The sequence below is a fragment of the Ahaetulla prasina genome, chromosome 8, assembly GCF_028640845.1.
Source record: "Ahaetulla prasina isolate Xishuangbanna chromosome 8, ASM2864084v1, whole genome shotgun sequence".
NCBI lineage: Eukaryota > Metazoa > Chordata > Lepidosauria > Squamata > Colubridae > Ahaetulla > Ahaetulla prasina.
In genome coordinates this window covers 24,689,382-24,707,518 of record NC_080546.1, presented here as the reverse complement: position 1 = coordinate 24,707,518, position 18,137 = coordinate 24,689,382, and the positions used below count along the sequence as shown (strand labels likewise).

Below are 18,137 nucleotides of genomic sequence, written 5' to 3'. Positions count from 1 at the left end.
ATTCCTATATATTTATACCATATTATTGTTCTTAGAAAACTCTGTGTTATCTTTACTGAAGTCTGCTTCTAGAAATAGTATTGTTTTCCTGAAATTCCATATATTATTATTTGTTCAAATGATGTCATAGTTTGGAATCTGAATGTAACTATATTGCTATTATTCAGGAAGTAAGTCAGTTAATACTAAAAAAAAGGCATGCTAAAAAAATTTTTTTATTTGCATTTATATCCCGCCCTTCTCCGAAGACTCAGGGCGGCTTGGTATTATAAAATTGTAACCCTTAACATTGAATATGCTTTCTACAGGGTCTCCCATGATAAATGTCACTTCAGGAGCAAAAAGTAAGTTCTTGAATAAACAACTGCTTGAATTCCTGTATTTAACTATACAGGAATTCACATGTTGCGCAAGTGAAAATATTTAAAGAAGTTTTTATCGGTGTCTTGATCCGCCACTGATTACATTAAAGGCTTCTTTACTGTATTTCTATAAAATTATGTTACTGGATACTGTTTCAAGTATAAATTAACAGTCTGCTCTAAACACAGACAGACAATCATTTGCTGCTAGGGAAAGTATCTTTTAAAAATGAATATTGTTCTGTGGCAATGATGTTATCCGAAAGATCAGACCTCACATTTGTTGTTGATTATTCCCTTGTATGCAAAGATTGGATCACAGCTAAAATCCTTAAACTCTGCTCTCCCACATCCTTGTCCAGTGTTCTGCTGTGTTTCCCCAAAAATAAGACCCTGTTTTTTGAACCCCAAAATAAGTGCTTGGCCTTATTTTCAGGGATGTCTTATTACTTGGGGATGCATAGAGCAAGATGGGGCTCCTCTTGCCATCTTATCAGATTTCCAGCTCTATCTCCCTAACTCTAACCAGAGGAAATGGCTGGGACCAGCTGCACATGCGTTTAAATAGTTTTGGGGAGGCCTTATTTTCAGGGGGGCTTATTTTAGCGCATTCACTCAAAAGCCCAATTGGACTTATTATCAGGGGATTTCTTATTTTAGGGGAAACAGGGTACTTTGGGGGTGGGGACCATGTTTTCATAACTATAACTGTCTGCAAGGGAGCAAAGAGCCCAAATATAATTTGAACATGATAACTTACTGTATTTTTCGGAGTATAAGATGCTCTGGACTATAAGACTTGCCTACCGTTTTTGGTGAGGAAAACAAGAAAAAGAAATCTGCCTCTGCCTCCCAGCAATTTTGCCTCAATGCAGCAAACAGTAAATAGCCTCCTTTACTTTAGTTTTCGTTTTCAGCATAGCTTGATTAGCACAAGAAAACAAAATCTGCTCCCAGCCATTTACCTCCTTGCAGCAAGCAGCAGAGGCCCACACAGCAATAGGCAATGGCAATCCCTGCAGCTGAAACAGCTTAGAGTCGGGAGGCCGATCCAAGGGACAATCAACTTGTGCTAATTAGGCTGTGCTGAAGCTGAAATGGGCTGTTCTTCTTGCTGCTTGCTTCAAGGAGGTAAATTGCTGGGAGGCAGAAGCCAAAGGGTGGGGGTCAGTGGGTGGGTGGAGCTACATTTGGTGTATAAGACGCATCCAAATTTTCACCCCCTTTTAGCGGGGGTGGGGAGATGTGTCTTATACTCCAAAAAATATGGTACATTCTTTAGTCTGATGTAGGAATGCAAGATTAAATGGGCTTTATGATACCAGACATATATTTTATATTTTTTTCTTGCCTCATTTAGTAGAAGATACCTATGTCCAGTGGTGGGATTCAGCCAGTTCGCACCACTTCGGGAGAACTGGTTGTTAACTTTCTGAGCAGTTTGGCAAACTGGTTGTTGGAAGAAATCATTAGGGCAGAGAACCAGTTGTTAAATTATTTGAATCCCACCACTGCCTATGTCTACATTTTTTATAGTAGATCCACACAGCTAGTAGGTACTCTCATGGAATAAAAGAAAAGGGAAGTACAATAATAGGCTGAAGGTGGCAGAAAGAGAAAGTCAAGATGGCCCAACACCTGATCAAAGCCCTGCCATTTCTATACGCATCACAAGGAAGTTTCAATTTTTCTAAAGCCCTCCATGCTGCAGACACTTCTGCTAGGTTTGGAATAAGATCCATCTGGTAGTCTGGGCTAATTGGGTAAATGGATTGGCAGAATGTTGCTGTCTTTCAGAAAGAAGAAATAGGATATCCCCTCACCATTTTTCTGTTCATAATCAGGCACTCAAAGCCTATGAATAAACACCTTTTTAGTGACAATTCTCAGAAAAAACCATTGGATTCAAATTTACTGGCCTGATGCTTAACTTTTATTAACTTCCATCTGGAATTTTATCATGCAGGGGAACTGGGGATAAGCAGTGGGAATAATCTTAAGTCCTCCTACCCCGTTCCTTTGCTCAGGACTGCAGCCTCCTAAGGCTGCTTTGCACTGAAGAGAACAGTAATTCACGTAGTGAATCACAAAGTATCCATGTTTGAAGAAAAGGAAATAATTTGTTCTGCAGCAGAGGAAAAAGAGGGCGTATTACAATAATGAAGCTAGAGAAGTTTCACATATTGATACAACAGCACAAAAAGGCATTGTCACTGACTGCAGGATGGAAGCCCAGAACAGTAAATTTAAAACTTGCTTTCAACTATGCTTAATTTAAAATAATGTATTGCCTTTTTCAAAAAGATACGATCGTTTTATCTAAGAAGCATTAAACTTACTGTGCATTTTCTGTCTTACCCTTCCAAAGATGCCACTTCGATGAGCACAGTTGCAACTACTACCATTAAAGGTAATGTTTTAGCTTTGTGTATTATTTAGAATACTTCTAATATTTTATTTCTGTCTTAATTCATATCTAAACATTTTCTGGACAGTATGTTACAGCAGAGACCTACTTAAAAAAGAAACTTGTGTTGTTGAGTTACAAGTAAGTTAAAATAGCATGCTGTAAATTAACACCCAAGTCCCATGTACCACATGGCAGTCCTGTCTGAAACACTGAGGCACTTCCAGGTTGAAAGGTTTACCTGGTGGCATCACCATTGTCCAGGTGATGCCCTTTTGGGTGGTCCTTTTATGTCCTTTTATGTACACGGTGGCTCAGCGGCTAGGACGCTGAACTTGTTGATTGAAAGGTCGGCAGTTCAGCAGTTCAAATCCCTAGTGCCATGTAATGGGCTGAGCTCCCGTTACTTGTCCCAGCTTCTACCAACCTAGCAGTTCGAAAGCACATAAAAAATGCAAGTAGAAAAATAGGGACCACCTTTGGTGGGAAGGTAACAGCATTCCGTGTGCCTTCGGCATGGAGTCATGCCGACCACATGACCACAGAGACGTCTTTGGACAGCGCTGGCTCTTCTGTTTTGAAATGGAGATGAGCACTGCCCCCTAGAATCGGGAACGACTAGCACGTATGTGTGAGAGGATCCTTTACCTTTACCTTTATGCCCCCAGCAGGAGCTGGAAAAAGGGACGGGAGCTCACCCAGTCTCACAGCAGCACTGGGATCTCAAACACAGGCTTGCTAACCTCCAACCCAACGTCCTAACTACAGGGACCACCATACACTAAAGAGTCCCATGCATGATTCCTCAACACTAATTTTGATTTTGTGAATTGGATTTACTCCTAGCAAAACATCCAGAGGAAGGGTGCATATCTTTTTGGAGTGAGAACTCCATTTGTCCTTCAAGTAGCAGGTTGAGCACTCCCTAAAATACCAGAAGAAAAAAAATAAATTTACATGGATTTAACCAGTAAATGCAATTAAATTCAGTTAATATGATTACTTCTGCAATTATAATAATTCCTCCCTCATATTAATTACATTATCTTGGGAAGTGCCCCGGGGATACAGAAAACTAGCTATATGTTGCTTTGTGGCTGCAGATGAGATTGCAGCCTTAAACTGCTAGTAGTAATTGCTTGGACATATATAATGCCAATGCTATCAGAAAAAAAGAAAATGATTTGGTGTTTGAAGTATCAAAGAACTGTCCCCATTATGCTGGATGGGGAAGAGGGAGAAAAAATTTCCTAGAGCATTTATCCCTTTCTTAAATTGAGTTACAGGTTAGCACCCTGTTTGCTTTTCCTCTTGGGATTCCTTGGGAGCCTCTGACAAGAATCTCATCAGTTTTATATTCATCTCAAGATAGATGCATCTGTTTTGTTTTCCACAACATTTTCATTTTCAAGTACAATTTTTCTACTTTGGTCCATAAGCTGAGATTGCAGCCAACAGTAATTGCTTTTGTTTGGTTTGTAAGTGCCTTTTAACTCTCTGACAAACTTTTGTATAATTCTCTTACATATCAAACCTTTATATGGAATCTACTAAACAATGAGAAGCTATTTTCTTAATGGGTACATCTATGTTGTTTTCTATCTCATGTGCATACTGTTTTATGCATTTTTCCCAGTGTTTGTAGCATTGTTTAAGTTGGGGCATTCGTTTGGTTGTAATTGTAAAGAATAATAAAGTTACAGTTCATCTATTACTAAGAATTAGTTTCCATTTAAAAAAAATACAGAAAAATTATTTTTCTCCCACATTTCACTGTAGCTGACAGGATAGAAATGAAATATTTATTAGATCAGATCATTTTTGTACCCCACTTTATAATATCAGATTTTAGAATTTAACATAAAACAGAGTCAAAAACAAGAAAACACCAGATATTATTTTAAAACCGCCAAGACCTGCACAATCAAAGCTCTGTTTGCATATTTGGGGAAGACATCCATTAAATGAAGAGGCTTCCACTGCAAATTAAGAAAGTCCATGAAATATAATAATAATAATAATAATAATAATAATAATAATAATAATAATAATAATAATAATAATAATAATAACAACAACAACAACAACTACAGAACCTTACTTTTTTCACTGTTGAATTTCATTTTGTTAGATAGCGCCCAATGTTCTAGTCTGTCAAGATCTTTCTGTAACTTGAGCCTATCTTCTGGAGTGTTGGCTATTCCTGCCAGCTTGGTGTCATCTGCAAATTTGATGAGTTCCCCATCTATCCCCTCGTACAAATCATTGATGAAGATGTTGAAGAGCACTGGCCTAAAACAGAGCCTTGGGGTACTCCACTGCATACTTAAATGTCTAAGTGCCTTTTAAAAAAATGCATGCTATTTTTACTTAAATGATGAAAAAGTTAGTAATGTGTTTTTCTAAAGAAAGGTATTCCATTATGGCTTTGACGATGAAAAATAGTCTGCTGAGAAACATTTCTATTTTGTGGTTAATACTGTAATTCATCCCGTTCATTCAATTCTTATTTTCTTTATATCAATAATTTTCAAACTTTCTGGTTCTCAGGATCATTTGAAGGATCTCAAAAATATTATTGCCACCCATTCATAAAATGGCAGCAAGTTCAAGTGAGCACAGAACAATTACAGCTGAAAAATCATTAGTATCATCTTTTTCTCAGTGAGAAAAATGCTTAGCCTTTTTGTCATACAAAAAAAAACCACCTTTGTATTCCCTTGTTATTCTACTGCACTTTCTTTTTTCTTCCTACAAGCCTTTTCTCAAAATCCATAAGGCATGATGAGATTTTGGAAGACACCTAATACTATGAGAGAAGTTCACCAGTCTTTTAGAGTTAGTTATATTTTCCTATTTTTTTTTAAAGAAAAGTATCTCCTGTTATAAAAAAAACACAGGGTAACAATAATAGGAAAACTATGTTTGCAATTATTTCCTTTGAGTGCTATTTAGCCTTCTTAAAATGATTCATTATGCGTTCCTGCTTACAAGTGTAGAAGGATAATCCCTAGGAAATTCCTGATTCTAATGAAGGCAAATAGTTTTGCATTTCTGAATATGATACAGCAGCACTTGCTAATTTGTTTTTTTGTTTTGTTTTGTTTTGGCAATACAGTACTTCTGAAACGGAAATAGATAATAATACCATGATCCCTGATTTATGCAGTGTTAAAGTCGTTGAAAGCTATTATGGGGCCATTGACAGAGTAATTGACATAGGTCTGAAATCTCTGGCCTGAAAAATTTTGATAAGCAACTAAATCCACATTTTTATTAAAGTAAACTGTTATTGTGATGTTCATATGATTGGTTTGGACATGTCTTCAAGTGTCCCTGGTAAGTATTTACACTGATGTGCCATAAGTAGACAACCGCTGAAAAGCAGGACAGCCTAATGGCTAGCTCTGTTCTTTTTTCTAAATTAAAAAAAATGTTAAATACAGTGTTAATGAACTATTCCTTATTCATTCAACTTAATCTAAAATAACTCCAGACTGTTTGGAGTTAAATCTCTCATTCTAATGTTAGGATCAGTGGATGCATTCAACAAGCAAATTCTTGATACTTAAACGTGTTGTGCACACACTACTTATGTGTTGGAGCATGGAATATTTATTTCAGGGAGCCAAAATGAGGGCTCTAGTGGATTTTGCTAGGAGGTATTCTGGGCTATATTGGGGACGCAGTGGCTCAGTGGCTAAGAAGCTGAGCTTGTCAATCGAAAGGTCAGCAGTTCGAATCCCTAGTGCTGTGTAATGGGGTGCGCTCCTGTTACTTATCCCAGCTTCTGCCAACCTAGCAGTTTGAAAGCACGTAAAAAATGCAAGTAGAATTTGGTGGGAAGGTAACAGTGTTCCGTGCACCTTCAGTGTTTAGTCATGCCAGCCACATGACCACGGAGACATCTTTGGATAGCGCTGGCTCTTCGGCTTTGAAACAGAGATGAGCACTGCCCCTTAGAGTCGGGAACAACTAGCACATATGTGCAAGGGGAACCTTTACCTTTACATTTACCTTATTCTGAGCTAACGATAAAGATATGGTCTTATATGGATGGCATTCTGCTTAAGCTTACCTCAGTTTTAAGATGTTGCTTGCCTTACAATGTTATTTGCCTAGAACAGGGGTGTCAAACTCACGTTGTCATGTTGTCATGTGACATATCATGACTTTTTTCCTCTTCACTAAAACAGGGGTGGGCGTGGCCAATATTTTTATTTATTTATTTATTTGATTTGATTTTTATACCGCCCTTCTCCCGAAGGACTCAGGGCGGTGTACAGGCAGAAGTAAAAAAGACAATACAATGTACAATTTAAAATGTGAATTAAAAAACTTATTATAATTAGCCCGAAACTTTAAAATATATAAAAAACTAAAATCCCATTTAAGATTAATATTAAAAATTTAAAAAATTTAAAAAACCAATAAAATTCAATAAAATTCAAGCCAGTCCCGCGCGAATGAAAAGATGTGTCTTCAGTTCGCGGCGGAAGGTCCGAAGGTCAGGTATTTGGCGAAAACCCGGGGGAAGCTCGTTCCAGAGCGTGGGAGCCCCCACAGAGAAGGACCTTCCCCTGGGGGCCGCCAGCCGGCATTGCTTGGCGGACGGCACCCTGAGAAGTCCCTCTCTGTGAGAGCGTACGGGTCGGTGGGAGGCATGAGGTAACAGCAGGCGGTCCCGTAAGTACCCAGGCCCTAAGCCATGGAGCGCTTTAAAGGTCGTAACCAACACCTTAAAGTGCACTCGAAAGGCCACAGGCAGCCAGTGCAGTCTGCGCAGGAGCGGTGTTACGTGGGAGCTACGAGTAGCTCCCTCTATCACCCGCGCAGCTGCATTCTGGACTAACTGAAGCCTCCGAGTGCACCTCAAGGGGAGCCCCATGTAGAGAGCATTACAATAATCCAAGCGAGAGGTAACGAGCGCATGTGTGGCTGTGCATAAGGCATCCCGATCAAGGAAGGGCGCAACTGCGAACCAGGCGAACCTGGTGGAAGGCCCTCCTGGAGACGGCCGCCAAATGATCTCCAAACGCCAGCCGTTCACCCAGGAGGCCACCTAAGTTGCCCCCCCTATCCTTTGGGGCCAATAACTCGCCGCCAACAGTCAGCTGCGGCTGCAGCTGACTGAATCGGGATGCCGGCATCCACAGCCACTCCGTCTTGGAGGGATTAAGCTTGAGCCTGTTTCTCCCCATCCAGACCCGTACGGCCTCCAAACACCGGGACAGCACTTCAACAACTTCATTGGGGTGGCCCGGGGTGGAAAAGTACAGCTGAGTGGTGTCAGCGTACTGCTGGGATCTCACCCGAAGCCACTGATGATCTCACCCAACGGCTTCATATAGATGTTGTACAGAAGGGGCGAGAGAATCGACCCCGCGGCACCCCACAAGTGAGGCACCTCGCGGTCGACCTCTGCCCCCTGTCAACACCGTCTGCGACCGGTCAGAGAGATAGGAGGAGAACCACCGATACACGGTGCCTCCCACTCCCAATCCCCAACCGGCGCAGCAAGATACCATGGTCGATGGTATCAAAAGCCGCTGAGAGGTCTAATAGGACCAGGGCAGAGGAATAACCCCTGTCCCTGGCCCTCCAGAGATCATCCACCAATGCGACCAAAGCTGTCTCCGTGCTGTATCCGGGTCGGAAGCCGGACTGGAACGGGTCTAGATAGACGGATTCATCCAGGTATTGGGGTAGCTGTCGCGCCACAGCACTCTCTACAACCTTCGCAACAAAGCGAAGGTTGGAGACTGGACGATAATTACCCAAAATAGCTGGGTCCAAAGAGGGCTTCTTGAGGAGGGGTCTCACCACCGCCTCTTTCAAGGCGGCAGGGAAGACCCCTTCCAACAAGGAAGCATTGATAATCCTCTGGAGCCAGCCTCGTGTCACCTCCTGAGTGGCCAGTACCAGCCAGGAAGGACACGGGTCCAGTAAACATGTAGTGGCGTGAAGCCTCCCCAACAACCTGTCCACGTCCTCGGGAGCCACAGGGTCAAACTCATCCCAAACAGACTCAACAAGACGTGCCTCCTCTCCCTCGCTTGGATCATCCCAATTTCGGTCCAGACCATCCCGGAGCTGAGCGATTTTATCGTATAGATAACCACTAAACTCCTCGGCACGTCCCTGCAACGGGTCATCCCGCACCTCCTGATGAAGGAGGGAGCGGGTCACCCGAAACAGGGCGGCCGGGCGGTTATCTGCCGACGCAATGAGGGTGGAGGCGTAAGAACGCCTCGCCTCCCTCATTGCCACTAGGTAGGTCCTAGAATAGGTCCTAACTAGTGTCCGATCAGCTTCGGAACGGCTGGACCTCCAGGTGCTCTCTAGGCGTCTTCTCCGGCGTTTCATCTCCCTCAGCCCCTCGGAGAACCAAGGGGCCGGACGAGATCTGCGCCGGGTCAGAGGCCGCAAAGGCACGACACGGTCCAAGGCCCCAGCCGCGGCCTGTTCCCAGGCCACAACTAGTTCCTCAGTCGTGCCGTGGGCCAGATCCTCAGGAAATGGCCCAAGCTCCGTCAGGAACCTCTCGGGGTCCATCAGGCGCCTGGGACGGAACCAACGAATAGGTTCCGTCTCCCTGCGATGGTGGGTGGCGGTTCGGAAGTCTAGACGAAGGAGGAAATGATCGGTCCATGACATTGGTTCTGTTACTATATCATCTAATACCAGATCATTTAACCACTGTCCAGAGATATAAATCAAATCCAGCGTGCCTCCCCCCATGTGCGTAGGGCCATCATTTACTCGAATCAGGTCCAAGGCCGTCATGGAGGCCTGGAACTCCCGAGCTGCAGTCGATAACAGGCCAGCTGATGGCAGGTTGAAATCCCCCATGACTATAAGTCTGGGGGTCTCAACCGCCACAGCGGCGAGTACCTCCAACAGCTCGGGCAGGGCTGTGGTCACGCAGCAAGGAGCCAGGTACGCGATCAACAAGCCCAACTGATTCCTATGGCCCCACCTCACATAGAGGGATTCACAGCCGGCAATCTGAGGAACAGTGGCCTCCCTCGGCTCTAGATCTTCCTTAATGACAACCGCCACCCCTCCACCCCTACCTTGGGCCCTCGGCTGATGAAATGCTCGGAAACCTGGAGGGCACAGCTCAACAAGGGGAACCCCCCCCTCTGGACCCAACCAGGTTTCCGTAATGCCCATAAGGTCCGCGGACTCCCCCTGAATAAGATCGCAAATCAGGGGAGCTTTGTTAGCCACGGACCGGGCATTACATAACATCAGCCGAAGATCCAAGCTCTGAGGATCATGGCCTCCCGAGGAACGGGTAGGAACTGAGGGGCCGGAGCACGTGATCGCTTTCAGGCATCGAACACGTGCTCCCAGCTCTCGGTACGGCCCCCCCCCTCCGCCATATCTGCCTCTCCCACTAACCACACAGATGGAGCCACACTCATCTTCAGGAACGTCACTCTCCCCCAAAACCTTCGGACCTTTTAAAACCCCGCCGCAAACACGCGCAGTGACTGGCCCCTCCCTCGGCGAGCTACCCCCAATACCCGCCCTTGCCCTCCCCCCCCTTAAAAATTCCCTATCTAAAAATCCCCACAGGTTCTTTCTACGCGCATGCCACCTCTGTGGATCCCAAGACCCGTCATTGAGGCCGGCCCTCGGTAATGTAGGGGGCCATTCCTGCGAGGCGGGGGCACCTCGCAGGCGCAAGAGTTCAATTGAGGAATATCGCATAATAAAATCGGCGAAAAAATTGGCTCCATCTCGAAATTGGCTGAGATGATAATATAAGGTTAGTCCTCAGTTAGGACGGACGTATAATAATCCGGTCAATGGACTATCATGATGGTATCTCCTGTTCAATATCCAGACCCAGATCTTAGTTTGGTCCAATAAATATGAGGTCTTAAGTCCAGGATAAATAGTCCAAAGCCAAGTCCTGAACATGAGAAAAAAAAGGGTGGGGTTGGTGTTTCGTGTCCACTCCAAGGTACCTCCATTGTCTTACTCTCTGCCGGCCTCAGGCAGTCCTCCAATAACCGGCTCCAGATTCGTCCAGCCCACATTCACCAGGGGTCACTCCATCTACGCCACCAACACCCCTGGAATGTCCGGGTCCGGCTCGTTCCAGAGACCAGGTCTCTCCAGGTCTCTCCAGAAACCCTCCAAGAGGCCTCATGAAAAGGCAAGGCCTCCCCCGAGGGGCCGAAGGACGGGAGGAAACAGGCCGCCCAGCTGGAAATAGAGGCCGCAACAGGCCATCGCAGGCCGCAATAGGCCGCAAAAGGCCGCCAGAATGAAGAAAGGCCGCAAGAGAATAAGTCCGGAGAGCCTTCATGGCCAGAGCCACACAGTGGAAACGCCAAAAAGCGGAAGATGAAAATGGCAAAAGCTGTTCAAACGCCAGAAAACCGCTGCTGTTCCAGTTCACCACTTCCCCCTCCGCTGCAGTTCGTATTCACAGCCGAGGGAAAAGGGCCCAACGACACACGACCGAGTTAAAAAGCAGGCCGGCTCACCACCCTACCGGCGCCACAAACATGGCCGCCGCCATCAGCCGCTCACCTTCCCGAGTCCGTTCCTGGCAACCGTGGGGCTTAAAAGGTCCGAAAACCTCTCCCACGGCTGCCGGAGACTTCAGTTCTTCCGATCAGGGGCATGGGCGGCTAAGCAGACGGCCAGGGGCGCTGCCATCTCGTCAAGGCCAGGAACACCGCCGACGCCGATCCTCAGAGCGTCGCCATCTTGCGCATGCGCAGAAATCAGCAATATGTGATGCATCTGGCCCGTGGGCCACAATTTTGTCACCCCTGGTCTACATGCAATCATTGGCCTTCTTCATTACAGACCAAAGCTCTCAGACCTCTCACATCCGGGCAAATGAAACAGACAGATTAGAAAACGTCACTGAAGCTAGACCTAAAAGTAAGTAAAGACAGATTTACTTATCAATACATCTTTTTTTTTAAAAAAAAAACCTGCAATATCACCTATATTAATTTTCATCTATTTAGTGGTTATCACAATTTTTACAACCCAGTCTTATAGCATTAAATCCAACACGTATAACATTTCTAGTTGCAAAAAGATGCTGTGGAGATGTCTTTTCTGTACAAGAAATCATCCCTGCTCCAGAAATTTAAAAAAAAAAAAGTATGGAAAAAATCACGAAACAAATGCACCTTTTGAAGAATGATTTAACAGTTTGTCTTTTCATTTCATTTTACAATAGTTATTGCCTTTTTATATTTACAAAGAAAGCTCCTTAACCTCATAAGCTCTGATATAATGCCATCGTCCTTCCCGTTAATGGGAGGAACATCTTGATGGGATAGTTTATACATAGATAATCCACAATATGTTACTTCATTGGAGGAGCAAAATAAGCAAAATCTAAAGTTTAACATACTTGGACATGGTGTCTCAGTGGCTAAAATGCTAAGCTTGTTGAACGAAAAGTCAGCAGTTCAGCAGCTCGAATCCCTAGTGCCGCATAATGGGGTGAGCTCCCGTTACTTGTCCCAGCTTCTGCCAAGCTAGCAGTTTGAAAGCACGTAAAAAATGCAAGTAGAAAAATAGGGACCACCTTTGGTGTTTAGTCATGCTAGCCACATGACCACAGAGACATCTTCAGACAGTGCTGGCTCTTCGGCTTTGAAATGCAGATGAGCACCGCCCCCTAGAGTTGGGAACAACTAGTACGTATGTGTGAGGGGAACCTTTATTTTTAAAATTTAACATGTATGTTTATTTACAAACACATCCATCTATTTTTATAATTTTAAAAAAAAATTAAACAACTAAAAAGAAATTGTAAAATTATAGTAGCAGCTAAGCAGGAAATATGAGGGTGATATTACAGGCATGCTAATTGGTCCTTGGGTCAATGAATCTAAGTTAAAGCTTTTCCAAAGAAAAGAAAAGAAATGTCCAGATGTTATTTCTATTGCTATAACTCATCTCATAAATAATATAACTAATAATATAACTCATAAATAAATAAAATAAAAATAAAATAATAATAACTCATCTCAAGACAGAAACATTGATTATGGAGTTGTAGATGATTTTAATTTCTCTTAAAACATTGTAACAGTCTTCATTCATGAAGAAATTCTGAAAAGACATCACTGCATTATCAACATTTTCAGTAAAAATGTCAAAAGCTCATTTTTTCTTAAAATAGTGGATGTCATTGTGATACCTATTAAAACAGTCTTCTTTAAGCTGGGATTCTTATATATTTTGAACTTCATTCCCTGTAGTTCTTAGCCAACATGACAGTCAATGTCCAACATTCTGAAGAGCATCAACTCAAAGAAAGCAGCTTCAAATATTTCACAGGCAGTTGGCCCTTTTGAGAGCATAGCAACTAATATTTAGATTCTGGTCAAAGTGATTGAATTTTATAGTGATTCAAGGTAGTAAGACAATTTAAAAGGCTGGGACCACCATACCTGCATACCCATTCTGTTATTTCCTTTCACAGTGGGCAAATGTTATTTGAAACACAGAAAGTGGTAAGAAAGTGCAAAGCAGAACAATTAAACATGTGAGATAAGAAAAGTCAGTATACCTAAGCCTAATTTAGCATTCACTATGCCTCTCTATACATTTTTATCCTGCAAAGCATCTTTGCTATCACCAAGTCCATATTTGTTTTATTCATTTTTATTTATTACATTTACATGCTGAGTCACCAATAAGGCAACTCTTCATACTGCTTCGTACGCCGCCCTTATCATTATTTCTCTATTGTTTTGTTTCATTTTAGGATCTCATTAACTCAGCCCAATCATAGCTTTCTGTTTTCTCCTCTCAATCTGTTTATTCTTCCTTCCTTTATTTGTTTGGCTGAGACCTGAGGATGTTGAGAAAAGAGCTTTGATTTTCATACTTGCATACTGATTATTCCTTTGACAAATATGTTTTGAGAACAGCAGATAACACACTGTCATTTATCTTATCAAAGTAACAGCAGGCACAACCGAATCATCAACAAAGATTCCTGTGACTTCAGCACTCAGCTTGGGTCCAGCAATTTTAGGTGAGAATTCCCCACCCCCACTAATCTCAATCACATCTCAAAAACAGACCTATTAAACACCTGTTATATGACTACCGCATTTGCCTCTTCTGTACTACCTTATTACCGTTTCAACTCCTTTCAACTGACGTGAGCGCAGGTATTCGCATGGTGTTTTTTTTATTGTTGCTGATCCAAAGGGAAACCAGGACGGCTGTGGGAATTCTTCACAGAAAAATCATATTATTGTTATTGCGCTCTGCCTCCTGAAGGAGCTGAAAATGGAGCACATAAAAAGAGCAACATGTAGCGAAAGCTAACATAAGGCTTTGTTATAGCAGCAATACTTGTGGGAAATAATGGGAGCTGTGGTCAAATATATCTGAAAGTACCAGGCTGGGGAAAACTTTATTAAAGTGGGTATCAATATTTTTCAGAGAATAGTTGCCATCACTCGGTTATGTGGTGGCCTGGCTGCCCCCACTCCTTTTTATTTTAAAAGTAAAGGTCATCTTTCAGTGAGGCAACTCCTAGAAGTTTTAGAGAAGTTCTCTTAAGGGATCAGCTGCATCGTCTCAGTACGTGGCTCTTAATTCAAGAATGGGCAACCTTTCTTCTGCCGAGAGCCCTTTGAAATCACCCTTTGATGGGGCAGACCTAAAAGGGGGGTCAACTACTCTTTCTCTTTCCTATTTTCTAACTTAAATATAGTATATATCTTTTTTTTTTCACTTTCTTTTTTTCTCTTTCTCTTGGTTTATCCCTCCCATCTAAAAAGATTTGGGATGAACAGATGGCTTTTGACAGAGCTCTAAATTGATTGATTGTGAAAGGTATTTGAAAATAGATGGTTCTACTGGTTGCATTAATACAGACTGGAGAGCAACATTGCTGATTTGAATGTTCTTCAGAAAAACAACAACTAGTAACTGCTGAAGGGCTAGCATTTTTGGAAGAAGGGTTATGCTCGGGGTGAAATCAACAGGTACTGGTGAACCTTTAGCAGAAATTTTGAGCAGTTGGGAAAGCCGGTAGCGGAAATTTTGAGTAGTTCGGAGAACCAGCAAATACCACCTCTAGCTGGCCCGAGAATGGGGTGGGAATGGAGTCTTTGCAACATACTTCCCTAGGACTGGGGAGGGAATGGGGATTTTGCAGTATTGTTCTCCTCGCATGGGATGGGAATGGAGATTTCGCAGTATCCTTCCCCTGGAGTAGGGTGCGAATGGAGATTTTGCAGTATGCTTCCCATGTCATGCCCACAAAGGGACGCCCACAGAACCGGTAGTAAAAAAAATTGGATTTCACCACTGGTTATGCTGAAGGCATTGTTAGCCATCTACAACCTAAGCCTATGGACCAAACTCAAGGCCAGCCCGCGCAGTGCTTAAATCTGGCCCACAAGGCCAGCCTGGAAATAGCAAAGGACCGGACTGGCATGCCTCTGGCAACCAAAACAGGGTGCGAGGGGCTTTGTGTGGGCCCCCCGCACCCCATTTTGGCTGGCAAAGTGCTGCAGGAGGCTGTCCAGGCTGAAAACGGGGCACAGGGAGGCCTCACAAGCTCTCCTATGCCCCATTTTGGCAGGCAGGGTGCTGCAAGAGGCATCATCCCATCTCCTGTCCCTGTCCTCCTCCACAGAGGAGAACTGCAATGCTGAAATCCAGTTTGACATCCAGTTTGAAATCCAGTTTGACATCCCCGCTATGGACTATCTATAATTTATTGTATCTAAAAGTTCCAAGGCTTTTTGTAATGACCCACCTCAGCCTACTGAACATCTAAAGTAATTGCCACGAGATGGGTCTAAACTGCTGAGCTTTATGGTAGTGACAGCATCTATTAATGTCATGGAGTGTGTACCTGGAAATTGTAAAATACACACTTAAGAATATGTGAACATGGATGCAGCAAAGGTAGCGATAATCAATCATGAAGTTAATCGATTAATGCAGTAATTAATCAAGCTGTAATTGTTTCATAGAAACTTCCCACTTTCTGCTTTTTGCAAGTATGATAAAAATTGGTTATGTTGGTTAGTTTTAAGATAGGATTATCCTGCCATTCTGCACCCCATTGACTTCATGTAAGGGACATGATAAGGTATGGATGGAGACTCTGCTGAATTCTTCCATTCGAAAGAAACACAAAGTTACATTTGGTTTTGCTTGTGATTAACACACATTCATTGGACTTCTTCATTACAGACCAGAGTTCTCAGAGCCCTAATAAGACAAATACAACAGTCAGACTAGAAAAAGAATCTGAAGCTGGACCTAAAAGTAAGTGAAGCAAAACTTATATATTAATATGCCCAATTTTGTGTAAACCTGTAACTATCTCTGGCGTATTTTCTAATAGGCATTCCCCAAGGCCATCATAAGATTACCAAATCTGGGTTTCAAAAGTATGAATGACCACTAGATATACAAAAAAAATTAACTATGATTTTTTTTTTTTTTTGCAGCCCAGATATAGTAAGCATAGCATTCCAGACTCAGGGTGTTGGATCTGCACATGTCCATAGCAGTTTCTTTTTTTAATAAAAATAAATGATCTATTAAAAATAAAGGTGTGTGACATATGTTTAGACACACTGATGTTCATGTGCTTCATTAGAAATACAAGTAAAATAGCTTTTTTGTGATTAGGTTGCTTTCCTTTCCTCTAGAGTAGGGGTCTACAAACTTGGCTCTTTTAAGACTTGTGGACTTCAACTCCCAGAGTTCCTCAGCCAGCTTTGCTAGCTGAGGAACTCTGGGGGTTGAAGTCCGCAAGTCTTAAAAGCCAAATTTGCAGACCCCTGCTCTAGAGCTTCACTGTGGCGCAGTGGTTAGAATGCAATACTTCAGGCTATGTCTGCTGATTGCCGGCTGCCAGCAGTTCGGCAGTTCAAATTTCAACAGGCTCAAGGTTGACTCAGCCTTCCATCCTTCGAGGTCAGTAAAATGAGGACCCAGGTTGTTGGGGGCAATGCTGACTCTGTAAACCGCTTAGAGGGGACTGTAAAGCACTCTAAAGAGGTATATAAGTCTAAGTGCTATTGCTATCATTCGTTTATTTTTTTTAATTATTTTTTATTTATTGGATTTTTATACCGCCCTTCTCCCAAAGGACTCAGGGCGGTTCACAGCCTAGATAAAACAGCAATAATGTACAAGTAAAACCATAATTAAAAAACTTATTAAATATAGGCCAGATTAAAACATTTAACCGTAAAAACCCCATAAAATTTGTATCAAATATTAAAAACTATTTAAAATTCCTATGCCAGTCCTGCGCGCGTAAACAGATAAGTCTTCAACTCGTGGCGGTAGGTCCGAAGGTCAGGCAGTTGACGAAGTCCAGGGGGAAGTTCATTCCAGAGGGTGGGAGCCCCCACAGAGAAGGCCCTTCCCCTGGGGGCCGCCAGTTTGATTGTTATCCAGAAAGAAGGAATATGGAACAACAACTGATAGCTAATCATGGTTTATCTGGTCAAAGAAAACATGATAGAGAAAGCATATTAGGAAATTAAGCATATCTTTTAAGCTATTAACTTCTTGTAAATATGAAGCAATTTGAAATAATGAAAGCAACTATAACAAAAAAAATCCATAACATATTGCCCCAAATCAACTGATCTTGGACAATATTACTGTCCTCATTTTTCAGATATGAGTATGGAATGCTTTCCAAATCCACATTAAGGTAGCTATCCTTTTAAGGTACTATCCCAAATGACAACATGGTTGATTGGGAAGAATCATAAAAAATGTGAAAAGTACGATAAATCTAACAGTCATTGTCCATTATTTGTTATTTTTTTCTAAAATCTTATTGACTTATTGTTTTTGGAAATATTCTGTACAGAATATAATCACATCATGCTAGATAAAAGACTGAACTGTGCAAATAAACACATCCAACTTCATAGTAGAAGCATAACAAAAGTCTAGATAGCAATCATAGCCCCAAGACTGAAGCCCCTTCCCTTTCCCTGTTTTACATGCAACATGAATCAGAATAAATGTCTGCAATACAATGTAATAAACAAGAAAATAATATCAGTCTCCATAGCACCTGTCCATCATACTCCCACCCTCCTTGCTGGAACTCCTGCCTCATCCCACTTACCCGACTCCTGAGGTTTCAAGGGCAAGCCTGACTGTCAAGATTGATTGATTGATTGATTGATTGATTTCATCAAGCATGTATTTTATGACAGATACAAGTTTAAACATAATTATAAATGCATGTAAAGGATACAAATAAAAGAAAACATTAGGACAGGAATGGTAGGCAAGCTGGTGCGCTTATGCACACCCCCTTACAGACCTCTTAGGAATGGGGTGAGGTCAACAGTAGACAGTCTAAG

At 42.5% G+C, this 18,137-nt stretch overlaps 1 protein-coding gene across 6 annotated transcripts in view; it reads left to right on the top strand.

The window, feature by feature from the left end:
* EMCN (endomucin) overlaps positions 1 to 18,137 on the top strand; it is a 63,369-nt gene that overhangs the window by 21,816 nt on the left and 23,416 nt on the right. For 5 of the 6 annotated variants that reach the window (XR_009156289.1, XM_058192891.1, XM_058192893.1 and 2 more), the window contains exons 3-7: positions 309 to 344; positions 2,731 to 2,772; positions 11,602 to 11,679; positions 13,727 to 13,801; positions 15,988 to 16,062. Coding sequence is in view for 5 of the 6 variants with exons in the window: in XM_058192891.1 (XP_058048874.1) it covers positions 309 to 344; positions 2,731 to 2,772; positions 11,602 to 11,679; positions 13,727 to 13,801; positions 15,988 to 16,062 (306 nt within the window). In the remaining variant the exon portion in view is untranslated. The remainder of the gene's footprint in view (positions 1 to 308; positions 345 to 2,730; positions 2,773 to 11,601; positions 11,680 to 13,726; positions 13,802 to 15,987; positions 16,063 to 18,137) is intronic. The other variant, XM_058192890.1, reaches the window with a different exon arrangement.